This window comes from Aphelocoma coerulescens, chromosome 2 (assembly GCF_041296385.1).
Source record: "Aphelocoma coerulescens isolate FSJ_1873_10779 chromosome 2, UR_Acoe_1.0, whole genome shotgun sequence".
Taxonomy (NCBI): Eukaryota; Metazoa; Chordata; class Aves; order Passeriformes; family Corvidae; genus Aphelocoma; species Aphelocoma coerulescens.
In genome coordinates this window covers 21,340,540-21,360,488 of record NC_091015.1, presented here as the reverse complement: position 1 = coordinate 21,360,488, position 19,949 = coordinate 21,340,540, and the positions used below count along the sequence as shown (strand labels likewise).

Here is a 19,949-nt window from a genome sequence, read left to right as displayed (position 1 = left end):
AAGGGGTATTTTAGTGGTAGTTTCTTATTAATGAATCAGCAGCTCACAAAGGCTATGCAACAAGGGAGAACTCTTAAAATTTCCAATAGTATGGAAGGATATAACCCAAAGTAACTTCCAGTGGCATAGACATATAACTTCAAATGTAAACTACATAGTTCTACTTTGGTTTATGAGTATGCAGTTCTTTCCACACAATCATAATGTAATCCAAGAACAAAGACTATCATTCACGTTGTCTTCCCTACCCACAAATTATCTTGTTAATGTAGTACTTTCCACACTCTCGTGATGAAAAATGGATTCTTTAAAGCAAGTGTCCTGCAACTACCAATTTTTTTGATAGTCCAATTGCAAACACTGTGTATTTCTGTTAGCATTTTAATTTTTCAGGTCCTTAGTTTTTCAGTTCATGTATGTATACATAGGAAGAACTTAAGAGATGAAGCCACTGAATGCATTACTCAATACTGAAAATTCTCTCTTTCAACAGAACTTTCAAATACGGTAAAGCCTCCAAATTGTTACATATTAACACTTTTTATTCACTAAATGTGATTTACTGATGCTCTAAGCAAGTAACTTCAGGTGAAAACTTAGAAAAGTCTGCCCTAGAGAGATGACCAAAAGACTCACCTCTGTTACCTGTAAAATAATTCACCTTTTCACTGAGACTGCTGTCCTATAAAAAGTTTAAAATGCAAGATCCTTTATATATAAATCCCATACAACCTCTAACTTATCATGTTATTAATTTCCAGTATCCAGGTAACTTTAAAAGTTCAATTAGTCCATATTTTTGTATCTAGGGGAAAAAAAATACTATAGTTCCCTCATGCAATAAAGCTGAAAATGTGATACACATCTAACAAAAACATATTTCAGCTGCCCAAGCTGATATTTCACCATATGTGCCAAAATATGTTCCCCACTCCAGCCTTATGAATTGTATTTTGATGTAACCCATGCATTGAAAGTTCCATATAAGGGAATCCCACAAACAGTTAATTACAATAATTATTTCCAATACTAAGTACAACATGTCCCAAAAATCATGTTTCACTCATTGGCTCTTGTGATACACAAACAAGTCATTTTACATTACTTTGAAAAGTTATTCTCATCAGTAGTACCAGTTATTTTAAGATCCCATGTTTAGCCTCAGAGGCAAAAAATATTCTTCATAAGTTCTAATGAAAACATTCCAGAAGTTTTCATTCTACAAATCAAAAGCATAACATAATGGCTAAGCCACACTGAAATCCTGGCTATGAATTTTTACAAAGATCACACCCTGAAAGACCAATTGCCCTGAAAAATGAAATCTGCTCGCACATGAACTGCTTTATGGTTCTACACTATCACTATTGAGTGATATGGGTAAGAATTACGTATTGTAATACTAACTGTCTTCTTCAGAATTTACCTAGAAACAATATAGAAACACTGGTTATTTATCAACTTTTTAACTTGCTGTAACTTAATCACATCTGAAGAACTGAAGTTTATTTAATCCAGTCTTGTATTACTGAGAAAAGCATGTATTTTTCAATGCTATAATCAGTGGCTTTCAAGACATCAACTTTTCCAAAATGGCTTCCTAAGAAAACAAGGTAGATGGGATCTCTGAAACTGACTTCCATGTCTCTAACTGACTTCTGAATCGATTGCCCAATTTCAATTTTACAGAGGAAACAGAAGTCTCACAACTGGTTGTTGAAACTGGATGCCAGGCAGAGCATCTCAGTGAGGAGTTGGTTCAAAAAGAAAGCTGATTTCATGTGTCAGCAAGGTTCCTCTGGAGATTATCTTTTGAAAGAGAAAAGACACTTCACACAATCCTACTGATGTACTATGTAACTGTATCATTACAATTCAAACACACAGGTCTTTCACACATGACCAGAATGCATTTCAAATTGATAGTGGTCTGAAATAAGAATGTGCAACTTCAGTTCCTCCTGCGGCTGTAATCATTCATTTGCAGTGAATCTCCACATCCACTGTATGTACCCCGGAGGAGACAGAGAATGTTCTTCTTCAAAAGGTGAAGGGATCCTTCACCTTTTGAAGAAGAAATGTTCTTTTAGCCTAAGATATAATAACTCATTTAACTAAGAGAGAATAGACTTGAATGCAGCTTTATTTGAAGGCAGGGAGCAGAAGTGCCATATGCATCAGCACACATACAAATGATGTTGTGTGTCCTAAAGGCATCAGATAGTTTTAGTTGTAGGGACTGGCTAGGAAACGAACCAGAAAGTAAAATTTAACATAGACAGTATCAGCTGAAAAACAGGAAAGCTATCATCACTACAGTAGCAAAAGTAAGCTCAGTCTTAGAGTGATATAAAAATCCAGTTGTTGATTCTCATTAAGATGAAGAAGTCTCAACAGAACTTGGGCATTGCTTGAAATGACATAACAGCTTTTTTTTGTAGATTTTCCTAGGAGCTATTTATCAAACCAAGGAAAAGAGAGGCCTTAAGATGTAAAATGGGAGGCCATTATTACCATCATACAAAGAACTGAACAGTTATGGAGAGGTCATAGATCTTGTTTCCTCTTAGGCATTACTAAAGCAGTATTGAGACTGCTGAGGTATGAAGTTACTGGTTCTAAAAATACTCTAAAAATACTGAATCTACTGTCAATTTAGGCAGGCTATTGTGAAGGGCATGTCTGAAAAGGGACAGTTAGAGAATTATGCCTTGGTAACAAAGCAAGTAAAATCCTAGAGCCCTTTCCTGCAAAGTCCATCCTAAAGCATTTGATGTTATCGACATAAATGCAGTTTCAAAGATTATGAGTCTGGCTCTGAACAGAGGGATGGCCAATGAAGACTAGTTCAAGACTCCCATTTGTATTCAGGGACATCATCTGCACCGGCAGTTCGCAGGGAGCACTGTCCCTGGTTGGTGCAGTGATAGCAGCGCCCTGCACAGAGCGCTTACAATGATTTTCTTGTGCTCGCCAATGGAATGTGAGATTGCTCTGCAGCATATTATCTTCCATGAGTGAAGGCATTAAAAAATGCCAAACAACTGGAATATAACCAAAGAATACTTGAAGGAGTATAAAATTTTTCCCACTTGAGAGCTGTATATGGAAAAACTGAAGGAAAGGTCCTTGACTTATCTGTCACTATACAAGAGCTCTGCAGCCACAACTACTTCCACTTCACAATGGCAGGTTTAAAAGATTATATACTGTATCCTCCTAAGTCTTGAAGAAGGGCTATGAGTCTATCAGGGATTCAGAAAATGCCAAAAGAAAATACTTTTCTTGAATAAGAGAGGAAAAAGACACCATAGGAAGAATGCCGCCCCCAGAGTAGCAGTGTTCTTATCAGGGGTCAGAAAATACAATATCGACCTTGTAGTTTAGACCAGGAAAATACAACAGTTTATCTGAAAGTGTTCACCAAGGGATAGTGGTGGTGGAGGAGGAGGAACATTGACAGCAAGCAATTTGTTACAACAAGGTGGTTAAAAGGAAGCAAACTGGCTCTAGTGGCACACTGCCTTGCAAAAGTGAAAGGACTGTATTTACTTCACAGTACCTGCAGTACCTTGCTGAGAACAGAAGAGAGTTCTCCATAGGGAAGAATGAAAAGCTACATATGGACTACTTCAAATTCTTTTTCACCTTCAGCCATACTACCAGACAGAAAAGAGAGCCTACTTGATCCAAGAGTGGGGTGAGGCTGTGGAGGAAAAGTGAACACAAACCAAAGAGGAAGAATTAACAACAGAAATCTAAGGACCCTGTCAGCCTATTCATCTGGAAAGTGGGGTTTTTAACATACACTCAAGTAAGTTATATAAACCACAATATATCCTCCATTCCTGTGGGAGAGGATGGTTTAATAAGCCAGCCAACAAAAAAAGCCACAGCATAGCAGTTTTTAAAAATAAGAGAAACACAAAACTACAATTAATACCTGTTTAACAGTTACATTGCCAGAGATGCTGGTGATTTATTTTAAAACATCCCAAGAAGGCAACAATTCACTTGGTGACTCATGAAAAAATAAGAGCTTTTTCAACGTGTTCCTTGCTTTCATGGACTGATTACAAGACATTACTGTGAACCAATAAAGATTAGGCATATAGTATTTTTCTTCATATAGTATTTCAGTATCTTGTTTTTCATATTTCATATCTTGTTTTGCTCATCAACATAAAGTCTTTGTTTTGAAAGCAAAAATAGATTACTGGAATTATAGACCAGGAGTCAGCAAATTTGAGTTTACTGGAATTCTTATCTAATAACTAAATTATATACTACCCTCAAGTCACAAGCTTAATCTGAAAGGGCAGCTTTTCAAATTATATTCACATAGCTTATTTTTTTTTTGAGGACAGAATGCAGTGCTATGCAAACACTATACTTTGTTCCTATGAGGAATCAAGCTGGAAGTGGACAAATTCCACACTTTATGACTTCCAAAACCTCCACAGTATAATTCACTCAAGATGAACTTTAGCTTCTATTATTATGCTACCCTTTTTCCATGTAAAAAAATTAATACCTAGTCTTAAATATTATTTCTACATCTAATACCGTTTCAGTCTAAAGGCATGAGCTTATTGCCATACAATGCAGTGGTGAGTATTGACATACTAATTTTATTTGGGAATTACAATAAGGAGGCAGGAAATGAACAAGTATGTCAGGAACATTTGATACCAAAGTTTACAACAAGTGAAGATTCACTGGAGAAATTTAAAACTTCCTAAGTACAGTTCTCACAATCCTGAAAGCTGCACTTAATATTGGAAACCAGCTTACAGTATTCAGTTTCCCACTTAAACCATATAATTCTCTCTTGGGATGACGAAAACCCTCTGGCTTGCCTCAATCCAGAATGATGAAAAGTTTTTGAAAATAGACTGGATCAATTATTTTATAACTCAAAACCAACAAGTGTTTCTAAAGGACAATTTTTAGCATGGTTATTTAACCTAACAGTAATATTTTATGGCTTTTCACATGAAATGTACAAGCTCTGGGAAGCAATGAAGCAAAAAAGTATATTAATAATGGCATGTAAGCCACTGTTATTTAGTATTGGTAAGGAGTATTTTAAGAAATCTTTATATGCACATTGCTACGTGTACAGAGAAAATACTAAATATTCATAAATACCACCATTTCATATATTATAAAAACAGTATTGCTGTTTACGTTCATATTTGAAGTATATTATTTCAGGTAGTTAATTCCAACAGTAGCAGAATAGAGCAATTAGCTTCTATAAAAACCAGTATGTTTATTCTTTTATCAATACAAAACTTGTGACACTTTTTCATTAAAGCTGTATTATACAGTAAAGCCCATCTCACTTCACTCAAACTGCATGAGCTTTCTTAACTATGCACAGACAGTGACCAAACTTCTCTAAATACACCTGCACTGTTTCAATATTTTCATAGCACAGTCTCTTTGACTGACAACTTTGGCACCCCTCTGTAACAGATATTCTTAAAGTACATATATAAGATACCCTAAACTATCAACTGGTAGAGGAAAATGGCATTGGACTCCCTGTAATACAAAGAGAAAACAGATTTCATGCACTTCTTATGTAAAACAAACTAACACTGAAAAAAATGCACTTAAATATTGAAATGACGTTACTACAGTTTTACAAACAAAAGAATATATTATTCACATAGCTAATCACATGTAACTTCTTATGTTCTGTAAGAGGAGAAAGATAGCAAATGAAGGCAACGTCTAAAATATGACTAAATGTGCTTCACCTTTCCTAGGAAGAGTTCAAAGGTCCCTCCTCCATAGACAATCCCTGTCCCTGCCTTTTCTCTGTATTTGTATTCTTCCACATTCAGACTTTCAGGTTTGAAAGTAGAGCTGCCTTATCAAAAGAGGTCAAAGATGTTATTTTCATTTTGGATGCAAAAAAGCTGCTATCGATATGAAAGGACTAAATAAAGCAAAGAAAAACTTACTTTTCAATGCTTTTAAAAAAGTGGTTAGAAATTGGTTGCTAAACATCTTTGTGATTGTACTTGGATTAAACCCAATTCTGTATATGGATTCACCCTATTTTCCCAGGGATTCCACAGCTGTCACATGTATTAAGGTTCTGTGGATCAAACAACAGCTACAACCCAAACCAATTTTAACCAAGTTCCTGCCATTTATTAAATGACCTAAAGTCTTCTGATAGAGATTCTCTACACAAGTCCAGTCTGTCATGTCACATGCTTATTAAGCAGTTTGTGAGTTTTGCAAAAAGCAGAACTTGGCACAAAGTTTCAGAACAGGACTACAACAGTTACTATTTTAAAATGTATTTTTATTACTGAAGCATATGTTGTTATGTTGGCAGTCTCATTTACTGTTTCTAGTTCCTGCATCTATCCCAGCAGGGTTTGGGCACATGGGAATAAAGCAGGCTGAACAGAGAATAAAAAAATACGTAATCCTCCACTTCCAAGGATACATGGTGCCCCGCTCAGCAAGAACATCTGGTCTTCAGACATTTCGGAAAAAAAACATGCAGGGAGGCAAATGGCCACAAAATAATTTCCCTGTTGTTTAGCCCAAGAACACTTCACTTAAAAATATCTTTAATAGCCATTCAATAACTATATTTAAAACTGTCTGTTTCCTAAATTCTGTAATACATTAATGACTTCAGAACATTTTCTCAGGTAGCAAAATTGTAAGGGAAAGAATGATTCCTCAGATTCACTCCAGAACATGTATTTATAACATGTGAGCAAGGATTAACAGCCATTCACAGAGATTCATCTTCTCAAACAGAACACATGGCAGGTAGATAATCAGTTCATAAGCTGGAACTACCATTCTGTCTCGTGGTGAATACTACATTCCTAATTCTAAGTCTTAGTATTCCCAGTATCATTATCTGGTATTAAAAATATGCAGTCAGCAGGCCACAATTAAAAGATAAAGTAAAAAGGAAGGTGTTTTGTAAAGCAAAGAATGGATGGTGAGAGTCTGGCACTATCAAGGTTTATGATTTCTACCTCTTGCCTCACGTAAAAGTACATGGAATATGTGGAGAAGTTGTTCATTTCATTTGCCTTCTCTTCATCGTGATACTACAAGCATACTAAATTCCGTATTTTGGAAGACAGTGGTTTAGGTTTTAGGGCTTTGCTTCTATCTACTATCTTTGCTTTCAGAATTTATTTGATAGAGTGACTTATAATTTATAAAATTGCATTTAGAAATTTCTTTGATGTATTTACTATTTGTAAACCACTGCATATACTACAAAAAAGAATAAAACAACTACAATGTGTTTCTTTAAAAATCAGTCCTTCCCTGGGTAGGCTAATGTACATGCAAACTAGATGTTGCTCATAGCCTCCTCCTTCAACACACAGGAGGCTGCAATTCCTTCTAGAAGTTCTCCTATGAGGTAGGACCCAACTTGTTACCTTCCAGCCCCCAATTTCAGTTTACATATGAAAGTCATACATTCTAATATGAGGAAAAGGAAAATGTACTCCTCAGGACAGCCCTGCCTACAAATGGGCAGGAAATGACCCACCATTTCTATACTGCTCAGTGCATTTTTCACAACAGCTGCTTTACATGTTCACCACTAAAAGCTTTCCACTAAACATAGAGCTAGCTCATGTTCAGAGACAATGTATCCACCTAGCTATTGCCAAAAATTGTCTCATGGAGATGTCTACCCATTAATCTCAGGTTATGTTCCCACAACCTACTGCTAACCTTTAAAAATCAGACAAAGTTTGTTTCTTAACCAACTAAAATGCAAACTCAGCAAGCAATAAGTAAACAGAGCACACACTTGGAAGGGAACTAGGAAGCTGGAAAAGTAAATTGATGGATGACCTCTAGAATCACTTGTCTTCCTAAGTGCATTTAAATAGGCTTGAAATGATTAAGGAGACATTTTTCCTAAAAATGTTTAATGTGATATTTGTAGGCATATCTTCCTTGTAAGTTTTCCGATTCAGAAGTGCTCCTACAATGCACTAAATTGAGAGCTTAGCAATTTGCGGGACATTCCTTCATTTTTGATTTGTGGAGCTAGAAAAGGTTCTCTTATTGCACCGGCTTTCTATCCTTTATTCTTTCACCCTTCCTGCCTTCATTTCAAAGAGTATCTCATGCAACAAGTGGTAGTGTTTTATTTTCAATTTTTATATCTAAATGTTGCTGGATCAAAAGTTTCTATTAGAACTGTGAGAACTACTCCCCACCCCGCATTTTACAAGTTTTCATCTAGGTGTGGAAACAATGTGCCCAGAGTCAGTACCAAGGCATTCTCTCATCTACCTGAGCACAGAATAGTATCAAAATGTGTAACATTTCAGGATAAACTCTTTTCAGTAAGTATAGCAACTCAGAGGAGCTTTGCCTTCCTCAGTATTTAAAAATTCTTCTAGTAAAGCTGATGTAGAGACCATCAAAAGTTGTGAGCAGACAGGGAGATCTGGTATTTCCTAGCAGCTATCAGAGTTGGCTCAGCATTCAAACAATGTGGGAAACAGGAAAATAACATGAAACAAGTATTTGTCCTGAGCAAAGCTAAAAACTGTATGATGGCTAAAGTTTCTCATGAAAGCCACCTCCACTTAAAACCAAAACTACATTTCTAATTAAATAAAAAAACTTGTAACCAAACAAACCTCCCCTCTCCAAAAAAAAACCCCCAACCAAAATAAAAAAAATCCCACCAAAAAAACCCCAGAGACTTCATAAATGACAATGCACCATGACTTTGGGCAAATTGATGCCATGGACTGGTTTAATTAGAAACAAATATGCCACCACACACTGTTGCATCACCTATAGAGTCTCTTTTACTAGAATGAAAAATTCAGACAAAATCTAGAAGTTACTTGATAAATGCTGGTGTGCAAATCACTGACATGAATGTAAAAAGTACAAGCTCTCCTACAGAAAACCTTCCAAACAAACTATAAAAAATTGCCCAGAGGGACCTGTTCACAAAAAGGACCACACACCTGTAGTATGAACAAATCAATCCACAAGTAAAATCAGAACAGACCCACAAAGAGCAGAATAAGGTTTCACAGTTCAGCTCTGTGATCTCACAAAGCTAGAGTAAGGTAGAACTTTTCAGAAGTATTTTGAGATGTACCCTGCCAACAATGAGACCTCAAAACTGGCCTTTCTACTACTTTCCAAAACTCATTTGGAATTGCTTGTGAACTGCTGTGTTATTCAGAACAACTTAAATTCATTTAGGAATAGCATTTACACTACAAATCTTAAACCAACTAGTAGAGTAACTTAAATTCTTTTTGGGAGCCCACAGTTCCCACAGGAAACACCCTCCTTTAACATTCATTTTAAAAAGGGATCTCTTCCTGCAGAAAGGAGCTCTCAAATTAACAGCCAATAGAAATATTTGAAGATTCAATGTTGATTTAGTCAAGTGACAGCTCTTGTCAAAAATGAAACAGCATTTGCCTCCCTACTCTTAAATAGCACAGAGAAAATCAGAGTCCTACTTTAGCCCAGAAATGATTTCTGCAGTTGCCTCAGACATCTACATTTTTTCCATCAGTTGTCCAGACTGTCCCAACCAGAACCAACTCCTCTTACTCCTGAAAACTAAAGACGCTAAATCCACATGCTCTGTAACCATTTCCTGAAGTGGAATTTTCAAAATGTGATTTTATTTTCTTCTCTGATGAAAACATACTTTACCCGCATTCACTGGTCATGGGAGCGAAAAACAAAAGGAAACGTGTAGGTATTTTTCACTACCCTTCCAAAGTAGAAGAGTTCTTAAGTTAAAGGAAACACATAGGTTACTTTTGTAGAAACCAAGCTTGTTAACATATACTAATAATGACTGAATTTTTACACATGCATCTTATTTTCTTTCATGACCACTGACAACCTCTGCTGGTGTTCGGAGCTTAAATGCTGTACCAACTAACACTCCCCCACAGCAGTCCAGCTCTCGTAAACACCACTGAGCCACATTTAGGCTCTCCTATAGCAGTGTCAGTGTTCGCTGAGGTGCCCCTCAGTTGAACTCTGATGAAAAAGATTGTTTAGGAAGAGAAGTGAATGTCCTTTCTTCTGAGAGACAATACTATCAAGGATGCAGAAAAAAGGCCCTGAGAATATGCAGAACAGGTTACAGTGATCAAAGTCAGAAAAATAAAATCTGAAACCAGTGTGGTTCCAGGAGACCAGGACAGGACATTTTCCTTCAAAAGCAGTAATTTGTAACTTACTCAGATTTCTCAGACAGAAGTTTTCTCTGCTTATCTAACTCTTTAAGTCTAGAAATGCTACAATGCTGTAACTGAAAATGGATAGCCAATTCTGTTGAGGCCTGTGTGCTCAAAGACCTAGAAACAAACTAACGGAATTTTTAAAAAACTTACACAGCTGAAATGTCCCACAGACAGTTTCAATCACCTGAAGTCACCAGACTGACCTTCATTCCATGCTGTCTTTTCACTTTCAGCAAGTCTGAATTCAAACTTCAACACCACGTGGATTTGCATGTCAGCAGACAGTATTTAGACAGCACCTATTAACCTCCTGTTGTTCCTCCTATTGTTTGCACAGGAACATTTTCTTGTTATATTTTGCATAACATTTCAACTTGTTGGTATTCTTTTATATAGTGTCTAACCACACTTTGACATTCCTAGAAGTTCTGAATTGTCTCAGCTTGTTGTAACTTCCTATGAGTACCATAAAAATAATTAAGAAGTGCCCCTACAACATTTCATCCAGAACATCACAGCCTTATTTAGAGCTGCCCCACTTCCTACTCTCTCTTATCCCTACAATAAAAGAGTAAAAAAAAAAAAAACAAAAAGACTGTGATGATAAAGCTGATTTTTAGAGGACATTTACAACACCACATATTTCCATTTGCACCGTCTGACAGAGCATGCAGGGAAACTCAGTGTGTCAGATGAAAGCTTCCTTGTTTGCTTTTGTTGGACTGAAGCCATTTGAAAGTCTTCCTATTCACTGAAAGGAAGGGTGGGCAGGGAAAGGCAGAAATGATGGCTGATTAGATTAAGTAGCCTATGAAGAATCTACATACTTTTTCAGGCAAAATCTACCTTGTTGCAAATGCACAGCCAGTGACCTCTAAGAGTAATAGCCACATTTCCTTTTTTGGAAAATGTTAAATTTGGACTGCTGAGCATTAAGCAGCTTTCTGACTTTATACACACACATTTGTGAAGAAAAAGTTTTCCAACTCTATTATGACACACAAGTATCAGAGTTCTGAAGAACTATTTAGGTAATGCAGATGTTCTCATGTCCTTTCTGACTTCAACATTTATTCATGTGCCGAATAAGCTGTAGTATTTCTGCTCAACCCAGCCTACCTTAAAAATGAATTTATGGTAAGATGCGAGGTTTCATTTCAGATATTTCCAGATTCTATTTTCTTTCCAAAAGATCTAACTACAAATAATTATTTGGCTGATGAGAGGCTGGCAAAGTCCCAGACATCAAAACTACTGATACTGTCTTCAATAAAATGTGCTTCAATCAAAATTGCTGTTTCAATGAAGAAATTATTTGTTATTTCTCTCTACCTCCAAATCTCTCTACTGAAACAAGGCTAATAACTCACTAGGTACGTACAGAAATGCCACGACAATCAAAATGTGGAGATGAAGACCATGCAGGTAGAATAAAATTTACTCTTTTAGTAATAGGAGAAACCTTTGACCCACTGTAGACTTCTCTTAAAACTAGGAATTGACTCAACAGCCTCTGTTTAAGGCTACTTCATGCAGCAGCAGTTACAAAAGAGCTTAAGACCCATTACATACTTTAGTTAACTCATTTTCACTTGAAGCTGTAAGTGTGACCTTTGGCCAAAGATACTGTGCTGCATTTTGCTCACTAAAATCCATTGAAAATATACAAAGTTTTAGGATGGCAGCTATGAACAGGTTTATTTATTTTAGAAAATAAAACACTTCTCACAGTCACAGCTACAAACGAATGGTCCCCGCTTAAGAGTAGCGCAAATATGTTCTGGCAGACAGCAAAAGAAGTCTACAATATTTAAATCAAAATGTTCTGAGATAGAAAAGTGTGGAGGTTAATTGTTCATTCCACTGATAGGAAACCAATGTTTATCATTCATCAAATGCAAAAAATCTGAGTCAAACATCTGAGTACTAAAGAAAAGCAGCCAGCTTTCTTTACGTAAAGCAGTATGCAGAATTTGAGTGAAACCTTTTGCTTGTTAAACCTCCATGCTCAAGGAAAGATAGCAATGAAGATTCTGCTCTGTTCCCTGATTTTCCCATGCTAGTTGTCTATAGCAACAGTAGCCTAGGCAGACTGCTGTTTCTAGATTTCCAGACCAAATTACTCAACTAATGACAGAAGTGACTACTGTTCCGCTTAATAATTGCCTAACATTATTCTATTTAAAAATACGGCTTTATGATCCTGTAAAATATATGCAGCTTGAAAGAATTAGAACTTACTTGGTTTTTTCAAACTTAATCTGCACTGGTTTGGGCTCCACAGTTCATTTTTCTCTTCCCATTCTGAAAATTACTCTCTCATGTAATCAAACTCGCCATCCTCAGTACCAAACTGAGGATGAACCTACATCCTCAGTATCAAACACCATCTACACAACTACACGTGCTACTTTAACAATTTGCTGATTAACCTCTGGCAATAAATTCAAGTTTTTTCCTGTAGTTTTTGACATGTAGCTTCAATTGATACAATAATGGTTTGTCAACACAATTTGTATTTCCACTGTAGCTGACATCTCTGCTCCGACAGAAATGCTCAACAACCGCTGCTTTAGAAAGGGTGAGGTTAGATACGCAAATTCAAAAACTAAGAGCTTTTACATATCTTCAGCTCCTGCTCTGCTTAATAATAATAACAACAACAACAACAACAAAAACTCTAGGAAATTCTTTGCCAATACCATGTCAATTCTTTATTCTGCTTTTTATTAATCACAAGCTGAAGTTTTCCACAGCCTAAGTGGAGTTCAGTAAAGAAAGGAGAACCAATTGGAGACAGTAGATATTGATACCCAGTTACTCTAAACCCAGGAAAGAGCCTTCAACACCCTAAAACAAAGAGCATTAGAAGTGGATTTCTGTCTGGAAACAGTCTCTGTCGACACTAAACATTAGCTGTTAACACTGTGACAGGAATGCTGGACTGGCGTAACAAAGTGATTATACCTATTTGCACCATACTGCTGTTTATATGACAAAGTAGTGGCTTTGGTGGTATCATTCAGAAAAACTGTGGAAAAAATTTCAAAACTGAAATAAAAAAGCTTTACTAGGAAAGACTGGGGAGAGAGTAAAGCAGGAAAAAAAACCATCCAGAGGAGAATAAGGATTTTTCTGTTTCATGAAGTAAGGAAGAAAGAATATTTATCAGACATTAGGGATTAAAATTTGAAAAAAAATATTCAATGTGTAACACTGGCTAATTAATTTAAAGGGTTTTTTAAAATTTAAGTTTAATGATAAAAAAATACTACTACAGATAAACTTCCAATATACTGTGGAGGTTTGTTTTTTTAATAAGAAAAATCTAAGCATTTGTGCTGTCTTTCTAAAGATTAGGCAAAAGTTTTACTTATGGAAATTCAACAGCTCAAAAATTTACAGCTTTATCTTTGTCATATGTTCTAGTATTTATTTTCAAGATTTATAACTAAAGTTTTAAATAATTTTTAAGATACTAGGTACAGGAAAGTTCATTTCTAGTAAGTGCCAATAAATATACTAGTAGGTACCATTCAATGTTTCAATAAAACTTTTAGTCAGAAACAAGTGTTGTATAAAAATAAAATTTAAGAAAAACAACTTACAATCTTCAACTAAAGAAACAGAAATTGTCTCTTTGGAAAATCTGGTCTAATATTTTAAACTGAGAGTCCTCCCAAAAGCATTTTATGTTTCACAGGCTACAGTAGATATCTGATAGAATATCTGATAAAATATACATAAAGAATTACTGTAACAGTCCTGATATCTATTTTTAATCTAGAACAACCGACTACAGATTAAAAATTGTGAAAGTACTGTCAGGGAGATGAAATGACTATGTAACTCTCTCTTGCATGACAGAAATTTAAGACGGTACTTATCCCAAGCATGGTGTTCCAAAACATAAACTACCCCCAGCCCAATAAATTAAGCTAAATCTGAAAGGTTTCACACTGAAATTTATGAGATATTGATGAAGTATGGAACAACTCAGCCTTAAAGGGAAGGCTTAATTAAAAGGTTTAGTGACTATGTTTTTACATTAAAGCCACATAAAACTCACACTGTAGCAAGATCTGCACTTTGAATTTATGTGGTGTTTATCTGCCTGAGGTTACCAAAACCACATCTAACATACCTTGGCAAAGAAGACTGTGAGGTGTGTTTCGCTGCCAAGTATCCAAATGGGAAATTTTGGAGATTTCAAATAGGAGCCAACCTAAAAAGGTACAACAATATCAGAAATACAAAGCAAACCCAGAAAGGCCATCTAGTTAGTGACCAAGTTAATGAGAATTCAGTTCGTTTTCAAAACAGCTGGGACTCCACTGATATAAAATGTTCAATAAAATGACATAAGTGTCTAACTTGCAGACAAGTACTATTAACAGTAATAATGTTAAAGCCTGAAACAGCTTAATGAAAGAAAACTTTTAAATGATGTAGAAAACAGCTTACCTTACAATATCTCAGAGATTCCATCAATGTCAAAAAGCCTACTGTTGCCTGTTTGTGTATGCCAAGAAGTTCTGTTCAAAAGAAAACACAAAACTTATTCAAGAAAGATCTGCAAATCCTATTTTAAGTAAATTTTTCTTACTTTCAAAACTGGTCAAGTAATAACTTTAAGTTATGCAGTTTTAGTAACAACAGCAAATCATAAAGATATAGTAAAAAATGGTAATTTCTCTCTATATAAAATAAGATCTCTCTATATATCTCTCTATGAAATAGTATTTCTCTATAAAATAAGATCCAGACTCATGGTTTTAAGAGCTTCCTGTTGGATTTTGTAGGGGATGAAGTACTTGCAACTTACATCACAATTATTCTTAGAAAAATCTAAGAAAAACAGCTATCTTGAAGAGGAGAAAATCCCATCTATATCCATATATGAATGTTTCTTTGCTCTCCCTCTTTTTTTCTTAAGAGTTCCTTGGCCATATTTATCTTAACCATTTCACATTCTGAATATTAAAGCATAATTTTGCAAATAATAGTTTTGTTAGCAGAAAAACTAATTTTATTTTCAATACTGACTTCCACTTAAAGCTCTCTGACACACACACCTGCCAGGAACAGCCGAAATATTTATGTACTACTGATTGGAAAAGCACTTACAGAGCCTTACTTGAGGTCCTCTAATAAAGAATGAGAAAGTACTTCAAAATTCAAACTTCAAACATAATTATACAGATTTGGAAGACGCTCTGGGCTTTCATATACATCATCTCCAGAGTTTCAAGTACTGTCTGCTTGGAACAGCTCTGCTAGATACCCAAACATTGTCTAACAAGAGCAGCACATACCTGGAAACATACACCATGATCAATTTAAGAAGATCTGGATTTACTTTTTTTTTAGTGAACACTGACTTTCATATTTGAAAGTTCCCTCTAAAACACTAAGTCTCACCCGTAATTTTTCACATCAATTATTTGCGTACAACAGCATAAAACTGACATCTTTATCCATAAGCTAAAGCCCCAGGACCATAGCAAGTGAAGGAAACTACTCTGAATTTAAAAGGTTTCTGGATTTGCAGAAGTCAACTCTGCAGCACCAGGAATGCCATACTCCCTTCACCAACTTCAAGTGTACCTGAATTTTGCAACAGTGCAGAACAATTATAGTAATGGTTTAACTTTTCCCTCTACTGTTAAGCAGAAGTCCCCATAAATCCAATTCTGAAAATCAAAACCCAAAAAACTTACAAACATGAGCTTGTTCACTACCTTTGTGTCTGCAAGTACAACTCCTGCATTTGAGTGCCGGCTATACATATTAAAAGGATCTTTTCAGTGTAGAATTCTTTCATCTGAAAGCTGTGCTTTCAGAGATTATCTTCAAACTCGCTTGGAATTAAAATATTCAGGGGATGCATAGATTATCCCTTGCAAAACCCCATTATCTCACTGATTTATAGCTGAGTTACTATAAATTGACATATGCTGAGACAATTAATCTTTTCTTTGAGCTGAGGGAAGGAGAGCTATAGCCCAATTAAAAAAAAACTAGTGAAGATTCCTGCAATCTAGGGAACAGCTAACACACAGAAATAACATACTTATATGTGCAATGAAGTAAACAAGTGGCAGAAGTAAGCAACAGTACATGAGAGAAGTAATTTTACACACCACATATATTTCTTAAAAATCATTAGCAAAAATCAGTGTAGAGTTCAGTCTGCTAAACAAGGGCTTCAGATGCAGGAGCCAATGCCTGGGTGCAGAACAACAAAGTCATGTGTAAACAATATTTACTATGCAGAAAATTATTCAAAATAATTCTATGTTCCCCAGACAGATAACTTCATGAGAACTGTGACTGATGACTAGAGAGAGCTGGGATTTTGGCTACTGCAGAAGCCACACAGTGTGCGTATTCTTTATAGTTAGCAGTCAAGCTAAACAGACTGTGTATCTGGAAGCTCCTAGGTTAACTTCAGTTTGTAGTCACTGGCCTACCCATCCCTCCTTCAGAATTAGCCAACAGAGAAGAGAGACACAAAAGCAAAAATCAGTCTCAGATGATTTACAAAGAAACAAAGGGAGACTAGCGTTAAGTCAAAGTTTATTCTGTGAATATCCTCATCCCACAAAGAGAGAAGATGACTGGAGAACACCAAAGATCACCTAAGAACATAAATATTTATGCCTCTTGCCACAAAGTTAGTTTCTCTTGCTTGGAAAAGCACTTTTGCGAAGTACTCAATTTCTGAACACATTTCTGTTACCAGCCGCATCAGCACAGCGCCACCGAGCGGCCACACCGACCCCACAAATCCCCGGCACTGCGGGGGAAAAGCAGATCCAGCACTAGTTGCATTCATAGGGAATTGCTACAGCGCATGTAGGAACAACAGTCCTAAAAAAAAGTGGTAAAAAAAAAATTACCTACCCAGATCTTCCCACTGTGGACAGTTGTGGCAAGAGAAGAGATCAGAATAAGAAGAAAGGTTTAAAGGAGAACATGTAGATAGTCAAAGAAGAGATATCATTTCACCGGCATATTTACCAGCAGCGGCCAAGAACAATTCCAGTTAATAACTTCTACCCTATCTGGAAAATATGCAACACTGTGAGAGTCAGTGCACTGAGTACAATCTGCAAACACATGGTAATTCCTCAAGTTTGCAATTCAGTATGTTCTTTTGTCACTGCTAAAAGTACTAGCAGTACCTTTAAAATGGCTTATAAATATTTTTAATAATTTACTTATTAATTCAAAACTGCTTATCTAAATAGATGAACAAGAGGTAAAGTGACTTTAGATAACTTCTGAATAAAAAAGTACTCAGTCCTTGTTATTTTGATACCTGCAACCCTTCTACATGAAAAGCTCATAAGCACTGACAGGAGAGAAGCTAAAGGTTTTACACACAAAGAGAAACAAAATCCAAGAGAAATGATCGAAAAAGAAAAGATGGCAAGAAGAATTTTTAGGTAAAGAAAATTTGACAGTGTATCCAAAATTCAGTCTTGCTAAGAAGTTGTGAACAGTACCGGCTGCTCTTTATCTTTCTTTTTGATAGACAACAAATCACTTGGTAACAGATATGATTATAGACTTAAGACAGTGAATAAGCAGGTTCTGACTGTAATTATCCAAGGGCTTCAAGAAAATTGAGGGCTCCCAGCACTAAAGTCCAGTTACTTCACTGGTCAGAAAAACTAACAGGACACATAATACCAGATCCTTAAGAAGCAGTAAAGATCATTTTTTGCTCCTCCACTCCCCACAAGAAGAGATGGACTCTATGGGAGTTCTGGTTCTAGGTTTTTAGGGCAGAACTGACTGAGAACCTAAGTGTGGACTATTACTATGTCCAAAGAAAGTTCAGCATTCTCAGAAAAGAAAAAAATTCCAACTTGGATAACCAAGAAATAAGGCCTACCAGAAAGATAATCTGAAAGGCAAATGAGTGAGTGAACTCACAGTATTCAAAACCAATACACTGAATTGCAGAACAGCAACTTATCCTCATGTAAAGAAAAACTGCAAGAACAATTCAGATTGATTGATCAATCATAATATAAAAATTCAGACTGATAAATCATAATCAAAAAGGGAAAATTAAAAATACTGAAGAGAACATAGGGATAAAACCCAGAAGGCTAATTGAAACAAACTTCAGTTAGAAATGGGGGGATCAATGACAACAATGTCAAACAGAGGAAAGTTAAACACAATATCCAAATGATATTCTGTAAGCCTTAAAGTACAGGCTGCATGGAATCATAGCCAAGTGCAGTATGTCTCAAAGGAGATCATACTACTTCTTCATTGCCAAACCAGAGCATTTTGATTCAGGTCTTGCATGGATCTGTCCTGAACCTCATTTCAAGTAAACATTTTCAATGCTGACTTAGATGATGGAAAATCATTGTAAGAAACGTGCTGATGAACCTGAGATGGACTTTGTAGCAGTGGAAGAGAAGATGTGAATGTTTCCACAATTCAAACTGTTCCTGTTTTCATATAATCTCTATTTGTAAAATGAAATGCAAAAAACACAAAAGCCCTCTAACCATGAGCCTCCACTGAACTCACTCCCCTACGTCAATGTCTTTCCTGCACTGGGGAACCTAAAACTGGACACACCACTCCAGAGCTTGTCCCACAAGTGCCAGATAGAGGGAAACAACCACCATTTCTCTCCAGCTGCTGGCTACCCTCCTGCACAGCCCACGATGCAGCTGCCCTTCTTTGCCAGAAGGACACACCTGAGTACAACTCAATGCCCACAAGGACCTCTGGTCCTCTTCTACCAAGCTGCTTCCCAGCCAGTCAGTGCTGCCCTGTGCCGTTGCATGGGTTTATTCCATCCTGGGTGCATCTCAGGAGATTACTGTCAGTCCATTTCTCTAGCTTGATGTGGCTGCTCTGAATAGCGGCCCTGTCTTCAAACTTCCCAAATTGCAGAGATTCCATTCCCTTCCATCATCCTGGTTATCAGGTAACTCCTATGTTCAACTGGTAGCTGACAATCCTATATTCACTGATATTAACATCAGCAATTTTGTGCAAGTATGTTTTATTTCCATTTGAGGTCTACTAAAATCAAAGGGCAGTAAATAAGGAGACTATCAAAACAGAAATGGAACACATTCCAAATCTATAGGTCAGCATCCCAGAGTATGTAAAAATTATGAACAAGCACAAACTAGAATCAACTTACTCATTCCTGAACATTCTCTGTCTCCATCCCACACGTTAGAAACAGCATGTCCCGTCAACAGCAGATTAATCAAACTTTGGCTATACAACAGAAAGAAATTATGTAAGACATAAGAAATTAAAAAGGACATAAAATTTATTTCAAAAAAAGTGGTTATCTGTAACAAATTAAAAAATTATTGGATTACCCAGACAGCCAAGCAGACATTTTATAACTATTTTCCATTTACTAGTGCGTATTTCTAATTCAGGAACACTAATAATCATCTCCACTCTTTCAGACACAAGCTTGATATGGAATGTAGCCCTGAATTTGAGAATTATTCTTCTGAAATTTCAGCAAAAACAGAAGCATTTCCTCAGAACTGATACAGTAAATGGACTTAGCAATGAAAAAAACCCACGCTTTTCAGTGTTGCTTTTAGTTATTTTAAATTTATAATTGAATCTCTTTTAATGTCAGTAATTCCCTAAAAGAATGATCAGTTACATAAAACAGAAAAAATTACC

General features: G+C 36.1%; 1 protein-coding gene across 3 annotated transcripts in view; it reads right to left on the bottom strand.

Annotated features, from left to right (window-relative positions):
• The window catches only part of MINDY3 (MINDY lysine 48 deubiquitinase 3), a 47,908-nt gene that overhangs the window by 12,065 nt on the left and 15,894 nt on the right, over window positions 1-19,949 (bottom strand). For all 3 annotated transcript variants that reach the window (XM_069006738.1, XM_069006739.1, XM_069006740.1), the window contains 3 exons: window positions 19,441-19,520; window positions 14,718-14,788; window positions 14,398-14,478 (listed from right to left, as the gene is read on the bottom strand). In XM_069006738.1, the coding sequence (XP_068862839.1) occupies window positions 14,398-14,478; window positions 14,718-14,788; window positions 19,441-19,520 (232 nt within the window). The remainder of the gene's footprint in view (window positions 1-14,397; window positions 14,479-14,717; window positions 14,789-19,440; window positions 19,521-19,949) is intronic.